General features: G+C 36.8%; 1 protein-coding gene across 1 annotated transcript; it reads left to right on the forward strand.

Moving 5' to 3' along the window:
• Positions 1-1617: 1617 nt before the first annotated feature.
• LOC120583101 (olfactory receptor 11H4) lies at positions 1618-2750 on the forward strand. Its single transcript, XM_039838443.1, has one exon. The coding sequence runs from the start codon at positions 1730-1732 to the stop codon at positions 2702-2704; it is 975 nt and encodes a 324-aa protein (XP_039694377.1). The 5' UTR covers positions 1618-1729; the 3' UTR covers positions 2705-2750.
• The last annotated feature ends 8413 nt before the right edge of the window (positions 2751-11163 follow it).

An 11163-nucleotide genomic window follows, 5' to 3' on the forward strand; every position in this document is an offset into this window, starting at 1 on the left:
GTGTTCCATTCTAATCCCCTAACTATTCCCAGCAAGTAATTTTAGAGGCTTTAGAGGGTGGAGTTATGCAGAACTTGATGGGGTCGGTTTATTCTATCAATGCTTAAAATTAAAATTGATTACTCTGGCCTTTCCATTTAGCTCCTCATTCTTTGATGATCTCATTACTTATCTATACTTTCACTGAAGGCTACAGGAAAAATAATATTGCTGCTAATAAATCTTACAGGGTATGGTGATAAAAAAGATAGCGAGGTGTGAAGTTTTCAATGTACAATGGACAGTGTCCTGAAAAGTTATTCACATTAAACAGGCATGGCTCACTTTTTCAGAAAGGACAGGAAGCACCATGAATATGGTTTCTGGTTTAAATCTCTGAGCCTGGATTTAGTTCTTGACCCATAGCAGGGAGTGATTTATTTAGACTTTGTAAATAACAGTCATAACAGTCTAGGAATCCTCTATTGAACATCTTATTCAGGGAAAGTGGTAAACAAATGCCTTTGAATTCGACATAGATTGGAAAACTAGACAACTTTAGAATTTGGATGCTCTGCCTCCTTTTTTGTGCTTCTTTAAAAATTATCAACAGGGGACTAGTGATATTGAAGCCAAAATCTTGGTTTCTCCTCTTTTCTTCTTTGCCTTTCAAATTTCTTTATCTTCCATTCCAGGCAAAGTTATAACTGATGAACTCTAACATACAAGACAAGAAATCTGAACTTAACAAGAAAACTCAATATCGAAACTAACATTTTAAGGCTCTTAATCAATACTTTTTAATATTAATCAATTACAAGATTACTCTGTTGTTTAAACACAAAAATTAGTATATTTTTGACAATTCTTAAATATAAATTCTTAAATATGACTAAAAAGTACCTGCCTGTCCAAATATTTGAAAATGTCCTTTCTTCCCTTTTAAAGAACAAAATTAATTCTATAAAACAAAATTGTAAATAAAATCCCACTTGATGTCAGATCCCTTTGTTTTTATCACCCAAAATACTTATTAAATAAACCTGTCTTGTAAACACCATTTTTAAATTTTATTTAGGCAGATTCTGAATATGAAAAGTAAGGTAGTTCATTTTTGTTTATTATGGTTAAAAAACATGAAAATAAACTCTTATGAATTAAGATATTCAAAAAATAATATTCTCACTTCTTATTTAGAGCATGTTTAACATGCTAGGACTTTTGTACATTTTTTTTTTTTGGTGTCATTCAAAAGTGACATTTTAAAGTGATATTTTAAAAGAATATCTTTCAAGGAAATTTTAAAAACAGCCTTGAGTCTTGAGCATAGTGATGTCTGTGACAATCAATTCAGTTGATTAGACTACTGTGAAAAGCTAGTATCCTGAAGTAAGATTTATCTCCACATGTTTTTAACAAAGTAAGTTGAATCAGAGAAACTGGATGAGTTTGTGTATGAAGACCCTTAATGATCTTTAGAAAAACAAACCAAAATCAGAAAAGGTCTTCATAAGGATCAAAGCAAAAACAAAGACATTTGTTTGTTTGTACCACTGGTGTGGAAAATTCTTGCTGCATTGAATCCTAGCAAAATAATACTGAGATTTAGAACCACGATCAATTCAAAATAAGGTGGGATCTATTCCCACTCGGTCTCAAGATATATTTTATAATTTCCTGTAGAGCTTAAGTTTCCTTCTCAATAAAGTCCTTGAGAGATTTAGGAAGCCAAGCAACTTGAGTTACACTCATGTCTTTCTTCTTCGTAGATTTAAGACCCATGAACAGGTCAGCAACACACATCGTGACTGAGTTTGTTCTCCTTGGATTCCCTGGTTGCTGGGAGATACAGATTTTCCTCTTTGCACTCTTTTTGGTTATTTATATCTTGACCTTGCTGGGGAATGGAGCCATTATCTGTGCAGTGAGATGGGACCCTCGACTGCACACACCCATGTACTTTCTGCTGGGAAACTTTGCCTTCCTTGAGATCTGGTACGTTTCCTCCACTGTTCCGAACATGCTAGCCAACATTCTCTCCAAAACCAAGGTTATATCATTGTATGGCTGCTTCCTCCAGTTCTACTTCTTCTTTTCCCTCGGCACAACTGAATGTCTCTTCCTGGCAATCATGGCTTACGATCGGTACCTGGCCATCTGTCACCCACTACACTACCCCACCATCATGACTGGGAAGCTCTGTAGAATGTTAGTGTCTCTCTGCTGGCTCACTGGATTCCTTGGCTACCCAATCCCTATTTTCTTCATCTCTCAACTCCCCTTCTGTGGACCCAATATCATTGATCACTTCCTCTGTGACATGGACCCACTGATGGCTCTGTCCTGTGCTCCAGCTCCCATTACTGAACTTATTTTCTATACTGAGAGCTCTCTTGTCCTCTTTTTCACTATTACATACATTTTTCGATCCTATACCCTGTTACTCAGAGCTGTTTTGCAGGTCCCTTCTGCGGCTGGCCGGAGAAAGGCCTTTTCTACCTGTGGATCTCATTTAGTTGTGGTGTGTCTTTTCTATGGGACAGTCATGGTAATGTATGTGAGCCCTACATATGGCATCACTACTTTGATGCAGAAGATCCTCACACTGGTATATTCAGTAATGACTCCTCTCTTTAATCCCCTCATCTATAGTCTTCGTAATAGGGACATGAAACTTGCTCTGAGAAGTGTCCTGTTCAGAATCAGAATTAGTCAAAATTTGTGAATCCATGATGTGCCACACTTCCAGGTTCTAATAAAGAATAAGGTGGAGAAGTATAAGTACTTCCAATGGTCTTTTAGCCCTCACTCTGAGTATTTGGAGGATATATTTTCCCCCCACCCCCAGTAGTGATACCTAAACTGACCACTGAAGCTTTAATTCCCTGGACTTCAACATGCAGTGTAATTTTTTTTTAATTATACTTATTGTAATGTTAAAATGAGATTCCTATATGAAAAAAGTTTGACTTTTCTGAAAGATGTATCATTGGTTTTCAAATAAGTCTAATGACCTTTACCAAATACACGTATCCCCCACCATCCGAAAGTAGAGTGCTCCTATGAAACCTTTTATAAGCCAATATGGCAAAGGTAAGAAGCAATTACAATTGTATTAAAAGCAAAAATTCTCTTCAGATTTCTTTCGGTTAGCAAAAACAGGTGTAACATAGGTCTTTCATAAAAGTGAAGTGGAGTAACAAAAACTTTTGAAAAGCGGGGAATACCTGTAATTAAAGGTCTAGTCACTTTTTAAAAACAGTTTTATTTAGGTATGATTGATATACAAAAAGACCACCCATTTTTAATGCATAATGAAGGTGTAGTGACTCTTAACTAGCCAGGAGACCTTTCTATAATTTTTAACAGACATACCTTTCTTATACCTAGTCTAACAGCATTATCTAAGCACACTTTCTCTCTATTAAAAGAAAAAAATTAAAATTAAAAAACCTCTCTTGACCAGGAGGAACTCTTTCAAAATATATTCTTAGAGATATAGTTCCTTTGAGGTAACTATATCTAGTCAGTTATAGTCGCCTCAATCCTAGTCAGGCTAGTCGCTTAACTACTCCACTCTGCATCATCTCTACTCCTTTGCTTAGGCCGCTCTTTAAACCTGGCGAGCCTCACTTCATCTTCTGTTATGAACTGGAGAAAGATATTTAACATTTAGATTCTTAAGGACTTATTTTGTAAAATCAATATATAAGATAATATCTTGTAACAGTATCATAAGGATTAAATGAAACAACTTATGTGAGAACCATACCACGGTAAAAGACACACAGGAGAGTCTCAGCACCTGTTTGTTCCCCTCTCCTTCCTATCTTCCACATCTGACCATGGATAATTTACTGATTATTCTATCAGATTTTCATTACGCTCATTATGCAAACCTTTGTTGCCAAAGTATACATACACATATGTCCACGTAACTAATGCCTTAACGCGCAAACTCTGCACCATTTTACATTTTAATTTACGTTATACATTGTTAATAGTATGTAAACTTTTTCTGAGAACATAAAAAATTATTCTTTTTTCACCAAATTCTATAGCGATGCCTCCAAATTCCTTCAGATTTATTCCACTATATCAGACAAACATCATCTTCTTAGTGTACCATTTACTAAGCATTGACTTATGGGACGGCAAATCTCTTTAGTCAATAAGTCTCTATAATACCTTGGGGAAATTACGTTATTCTAATGCAGTTCTTCCTCCCAGAATTGTTCTTGAACATAAAGATATCTATTGCTTTAAAACTTTATGAACTCTTGGGAGATTGATTCTACATCTATACAACTTGTCAGAATTATGCTGATTCTTTTCTCCTCGCAGCTCTCCAAACCTACTATTGCCAAGAAGCCATCTCTAGCCTTCACAAGAGTACATACTACAAACACCAACTCAATGCCCTTCTTGGTTTAATAAGATTTTTCCTCATGTTTTTAGAATAACATTCTCTAGAATTTGGAGGTTTGACTTAGGCTGCTTATTTCTTCCTAGAGACTTGGAAGATAATTAACATCAAGATAAACTGTCACACTGGTTATGTCCTTGTATATGAGCAACAGGACATCCAACAGAGGTGGTTTATTTAAAGGCTGGATCAACATGGTTTGATTTTCATTTTTACATTTTTCTATAAAACAGGCAAGTATAAACATTAAGTATACAGAAAACTAAATTTAAAAATTAAATCTAAACACCTAAGGAGAATTAGGTGCTATACATATTAATCTTAACTATTAGAATTTTACTCCTTCCTGCATTGTCTTTTCACGGGTTTAAATAAAAACACATAATTTCTTTCACTTTCTTACTTTGATACAAAACACCACAAAACAGCATGCTGTATAGTGTCAAAAGCACTACACTTGATACAGGAGACCTAGCTTTAAGCTCAGGCTTATCGCTCACCAGTTATATCACCTTATTCAACTTAAAACTCTTATACTGCTATATACAATGCTTGATCTAACATTTATAAATTTATTCAGGAACTGAGTCTAGGAGGAACCAGTGAGGAAGTGAAAGAGGTCTCCTCCTTGCTTCCAACTTATGAATTGGCCTACAGCAACAGGCAAGTAAATAAAAGAAAGGGAACAGTTCTCCCTACCAGTTGTTCAACCAGGGCAAAGAGGAAATGTCTGGGCCAGGAAAGGAGCACAAAGAGAAGCAAAGATAGATGGGGCAAAGAGACTGGGAGGCTGAGATATTCATGGGATTCCTTATCACCAGAGAAGCATTAACCCTGACCACACTGGTAAAGCATGCGCTCTCTCATCTAGTGGGCCATACCCTAAAATCCTGGCACCTGGGATCTACTTTTGCATTCATCTGATGGGATTCTGATACAATCTCTTCCACAGCCATCCTGCTCTGAGCAAAGATAAACAAGACCATGTAGCCATTTGTTTACCTTCTCCATCAATAGAAACATGTAAAATATATTTTAAAAATGTGAAAACCTGATTTTCTAAATCTAAGGTAACCAGGAATAGAATCACATGTCTTCTGACATTTGTAATCAAGAACAGAATATTTATTCATTCAACATTTGTCGAGTGTGTACCATAACTAGACACCATGCTAGAGTTACGGACACATTTTAGAAAGACATCTTTCCTACCTAAAAGAGATCCAATCTCTTGGGAGAATTTTATAATATTAATAAATCATTTAAATTTTTATAGTAATAAATATATACATAAAGTTACTTTATTTAGAATGCAGTTCTCAATGAACACTGATGACACAGTACAAAGATTTCTGTGTCTTTCTTGGTTTGATCTAAGCCATAGCTCACTAAGCGAGTTTATCTGCAGGCTCATAACTACCCTATCGTTCAGTAAAAAGGTCGCAATTCACTATTCAAACAGGTGTTTTCCACCATGTACACTGAACGTGGCCTGGCCAAAGACTATAGGAAACAAGGCACTCAAAGTGAAGCCTTCTGCATTGCTTCTCCAAGGGTGAGCTGGTACCAGGACAATATCCTTTAGCAGTATCCATTTCTACAAAAAGAAGTCGCACAAATGTGCTGTGCTTTTTTATGCTAGGAGATATATTTACTCTCTATCATAGCTTTAAAATCATGCTAAAAATTATTTTTAAATGTCATTTAAAACTATAACCCAAGAAGCCAACCTGAAAAGACTACACACTCTATGGTTCCAACTACAGATCATTGTGGAAAAAGGGAAATCTACAGAGAGAGGAAAGAGATCAGAGGTACTTGGGGCAAGGGGAGAAACGAAGAATGAATGTGTGGAGCACAGAGGATTTATAGGGATGTGAAAATATTCTGTATGATATTATAATGGTGGATACAACTCATGATATATTTGTCAAAACCTACAGAATGTACATCAAGAGAGAAGCCTACCTGATAAATAGACTCCCTGAGATCTCTTAATAAAAAATGAGTGAAACCTAATGTAAACTATGGGCTTGGGTGACGATATGTCAATGTAAGTTCATCGTGTTTACTCCCCTGTTGGCAGTGACAAACAAAAGCAGACAAAGTAAGTTTTCCACAAGGCTTTGTGCTAATAGAGGAGTAGTCTAGAGACCAACAAAACAAGGCTCACATTCTTCAAATGATAAGTTTTTTCATCTACCCATTTCTCTCATCTTTCACTAGGCCCATTTGGACACATCTGGTTGATATCTTTTTCTTCTTCTCTCTCTGCTATCGGGTATAAAATGCTTCAGGCCAAATAGTAGTTGGCAGAATCTAGAAGAAGTTGGCACCCATTGTGAACTGCCTCTTTGAACGCAATGCCCAAAGGATCTCTATCCTCCAAGCCTAATAATCCAAAAACAAAGTTATTTTAACAGACTAGTAAAGAAACTTGAAGAAGCAGAATCATAGCAAAAGAAAATGGGTCCCCAGATGCCAGGTTGTGACTCTCTGCAGTAGCTCTGCCTTGGTTGATTAAAGCAATACTTGGAGGCCCCTGAGAGCCAATTACAAAAAGAAGTCAGGTTGAGGGAATGAGAAATGATTCTAGCAACTACCAATTAAAGATGAACAGATCCCACAGCACCAAAGGACAATGATCTAAACTGTTGCATCAGCGAAGTTCCAATACCAACTCCCTGAACATGAAGAGGGAGCAAAGGGGAAGGCTGAGGGAGAGAGGGAAATGTGCCCCACACTCTGGCAAGGTTCCATTTACTATTATCCTGACAATTAAGGTACAGGTAGTTATCTCTTGATTAGCCATGTAGAAAACCCCAGGAAAATGCCATGAGAGAGACAAGACCTGCAAACTGGGAAATAGACCCAATAGAGTTCGGCTACTGACACAACAGCCCTGCTACCAATTCAGTATGGCTACTGTCAAATCAGACCACATGTGACTCATTATCCTTGGTGAACAACAATTCTACTTCCAGGACTGCCCTCCCATCCATTCTGTACTGCTGTTTTTCAAAGCATATTCACAAACACTACTTCATTGGATGTTGAAAAAACATTTGAAATTTATTTGATTTTATTAATCGATGCTATCCCGATAATTTTTAATTAAAAAAAAATGGAAGTTAATGCTGAAATTCAGGAGATTTGTCTAACATCACACAGTGTTATTTGTATATTTTTAAGTGATAATGCCACTCTGTTTAGATATACACAGCATATATACAGAAGAAAATGTAAGAAAATGGAGTGGATACTACAGCTAGGGACCTAGGAATCAGGAGTGGAAATTAAACTTTCTTTTCTGTTACTTTTTTTTGGTAACTTTTCAATTTTACACTATTGTATATTTAATTTTCTTAAATTAAATGGAAAAAAAGTTATAACTAGGGAATAGAAAACCAAAGTCCAATTCTCTTTCCTACTGTATAAGGCAGCCTGCCATGTTGTTAAGAAGCCAAAGCATTTTTGATTCTCCTATATATTCCCATTTATTCCCCATTCCATCGCCCTCCATCCACATGGACACATACACACACAACTTTCTCTGAGAACTTTCCTATGATTGCCTGCTCTGTAAAATCTGCCAGGAGCTGAGAGTGTGCTGAAAATCAATCATATGATAAGGAAAGTTGAAAATGGGGTTCTGATTTATTTGTATTCTGATTATTATATATTTATCTTAACAAAATGTTTTATTTGAAAAAAATATCAATTTTGTCCAGACATTTTAAGACAAGACAAAAGTAAGCTAACATTTCAGCATAATGGATTAGGATAAGAAAAAAAGCCAAAAAACCTGCCATGACCAGGTACGGCGGTTCCACAATTCTCAACAGACAGACAGAAAGGAAAGAACTTCCTTTCCTGAATATCAAAGTTGATTCCTTGGCCTGATACAGAAAGTCAGGCTCCCCCAAGAAGAAAGGTGAGAGGATATATGACACAATTGGAAATGCAGCTACACACACCTAGAGATAAAATATATAAAATTAAATTGATAGAATATTGAAAGAAATTGCCTCTCAGGTCACTTTCAACACCGAAGCTCTGTGACTCCACAAATCATAGATATAGGTAGATTAGTAAATGAGAAGTACTAACAGAATCCTGACACTAGGGATAGTCATTACCATGGACTAAACTGAGAGACTACCATGGGAACAGAATGAATATTCTTTAAAATTCATTCATTACTTCCACGTGAATTTATTGTTCATATATGTCGAATAGTGAGCTAGGATCTAAGACTGCTAAGATGAGTATCACCAAAAGCTCATAGACTATAGGAAACTGGCAGATAGATAAAACACGATGTCATAGGTACTCTGAGAAACAGACACATCAAAATCTACCTCAAGTATGCTCAGGAAGGTTTTCCAAGAGGTAACATTTGAGCTGAATCTCAAAGGACAATTAGGAGCTCTCCGGGAGGGGATGACAACACATTTCAAGCAGAAGAAAAAGCCTATGCAAAAGTATTGAGGTATGAAAGAGCGTAGAAATTTCCATGTTAAGAATGTTGAGGTTTCCGTGCACTAGTATTATAAGAAGAGGGCAGAAATAAGAAAATATAGATAAGCAGACCAACAGATGAAGGTTGTAGCTCATATGAAGGATGAAGGAATTATCGAATCGCTAAGGGTTTTTAAACAAGGAAACAATATGATCAGATTTGTGTTTCGGAAAGATAAAACCGTTGGCAGCATTTCCTTCTTCTGAAACAGCGGAGCGTATTAGCATGATGGGTAAGAGTACAGGCTTGGAGTTGGGATGACAGGGTTCATATTCCAGCTCTAATACAGCTGGAATTCCAGCAATAACTGAGTGTCGTTCTGCTTTTCTCTGCTTGTCCTATATCGCATGTAGGTTATGTGTTAGCTCATTTAATTCTCACAAGGAAAGAGGTTAAAAACTTGCCCTCAACCTTTAAAGCTGAAAAACAAGTATGATTTCACATACTGGCTCTGCACTTACTAGCTTATAAATTTGGACGATACAGATATTATAATCATCATTACAAAGTGAAAAAAATAGAGAAAGGAAGATTTCAGCTCTAGATAAAACAAAAAGAATACCATAGCAAGAGTCAGGCAAGATATGCTAAATTACTAAACTAAGACTGTATGAATGGAAAAAATAAAAATGTAGAGATATTTAGGAGATGTGATCAACATATCGAATGACAGACTAGATATTGAAAATGAGGTAACTTCCCAGGTACCTGGCTTGGATAACTCAATATCTGGTGTTGTCAGCAACTAATATGGAGACAACAGAGGTGGTTGCTAGAGATAGAGTTCTGTTTTAGACATATTGAATTTAAAATGTCTATAGCACATACAGCCTAGTAGGCTGGTGTGAATTTACCACTAGTGCTAAGGAAACAGATCTGGAAATATAGATTTAGGGAACTGGTATTTAGTTGAGCAATTGAATACACGGTATAAGTGAAATGATCCAAGGAAAATATTTTGAGGAAAAAAAGCAGCAGGCCATGGATAGAACTTCTAAAACCACTGAAAATCATTGAAAGGAGGGATGAGGAAGTGTCTATACAGAAAGGAGGACTCAATAGGATTCTGTCTTCCACACTAGGGCTATATGCAGGTCCTGATTAGAAACGGTCTGTGCTTTCGCACTTACCTGGGTTCACCATGTTCATGGTTACCCTCTCCGGTTCCACACCGTGAACATTCCTCCCTTTACTTTTTCCACTAGTCACTTTTTTCCTCCCCTTATAAAACCCAGTTATAACCCTCAACTTCCGCTCTACTCTTGGAGTATCCTAGGAGGTCTATGTGTCAGGTATGTGCTATGTCAGCCTGCTAAGCTAGAAATCCATTTCCAAGAATCCTCTTCCCTTTGCAGTTCTGATTTAGAGTTGGCCGAAAAAAGGAATTGTCATAAGACCCGAAAAGTAGAAATGAATCAGTAGCCATTAATCTGAAAGTCGTTGAGATAGTGACAAAGAGGTGCCAAGAGTTCCAGCTTGTCCTCACTCCCCACCACTCTGTCTCGCTCTTCTTTATTGCTGATCTGCTTGGCGAACACTGGTTCCAGGCGACCACAGACATTTGGCAGCAAACCCATGGAGGCTGTGTTTACACAGGGGTATAGCTTCCCACAGCCTCCACATAAGCCTTACCTCAGCAGTCCCACTGCAGCGGTTGCATATACTTGCCTTCTCAGACTGACTGGCTGGTGACTCCTAACTTCCTCCGAGACCTTCACTTCTCTAGCTGTTCTGGCAATTTCATGTTTAATTTGTATAATAAATCCCTTATCCCATAAGTTATAAAGATTCTGTTCCCCTGATTGAACCATGACTGATATATTCCATCCTGTTTCCTAGTTCTGACCTACATGCTTTGTATTCTGATAAGAATAACACAATTTCCACTGTTTCGCTGAAAGTGGAGATACCACATTGACCTAAAATAGGAGCAATTACCAGAACAAGAGCCTTGTTCTATACTCTCTTCAAGTCAATAGAATAAAGTTTCAAATCATTATTATTCTGCATACAAGGTATCAACACCCTCTATATTGGTCTAATATATCCTATTTTCCTAACCCATAATCTATGTAGTCAGCCATTTGTTATTGAGTCAAGCAATGTCTAACACTCACAGATGTATATGATGTCTAGAACTCAAATAAGTATGAATTAATATCTGTCCTTAAAGAGTTCCAAACATGTAATCAAGTAGAGTATAATAAAACATTTGCTACATAATATAGAATGTACA

The sequence above is a fragment of the Pteropus medius genome, unplaced genomic scaffold, assembly GCF_902729225.1.
Source record: "Pteropus medius unplaced genomic scaffold, Ma_sr-lr_union100, whole genome shotgun sequence".
Lineage (NCBI taxonomy): Eukaryota > Metazoa > Chordata > Mammalia > Chiroptera > Pteropodidae > Pteropus > Pteropus medius.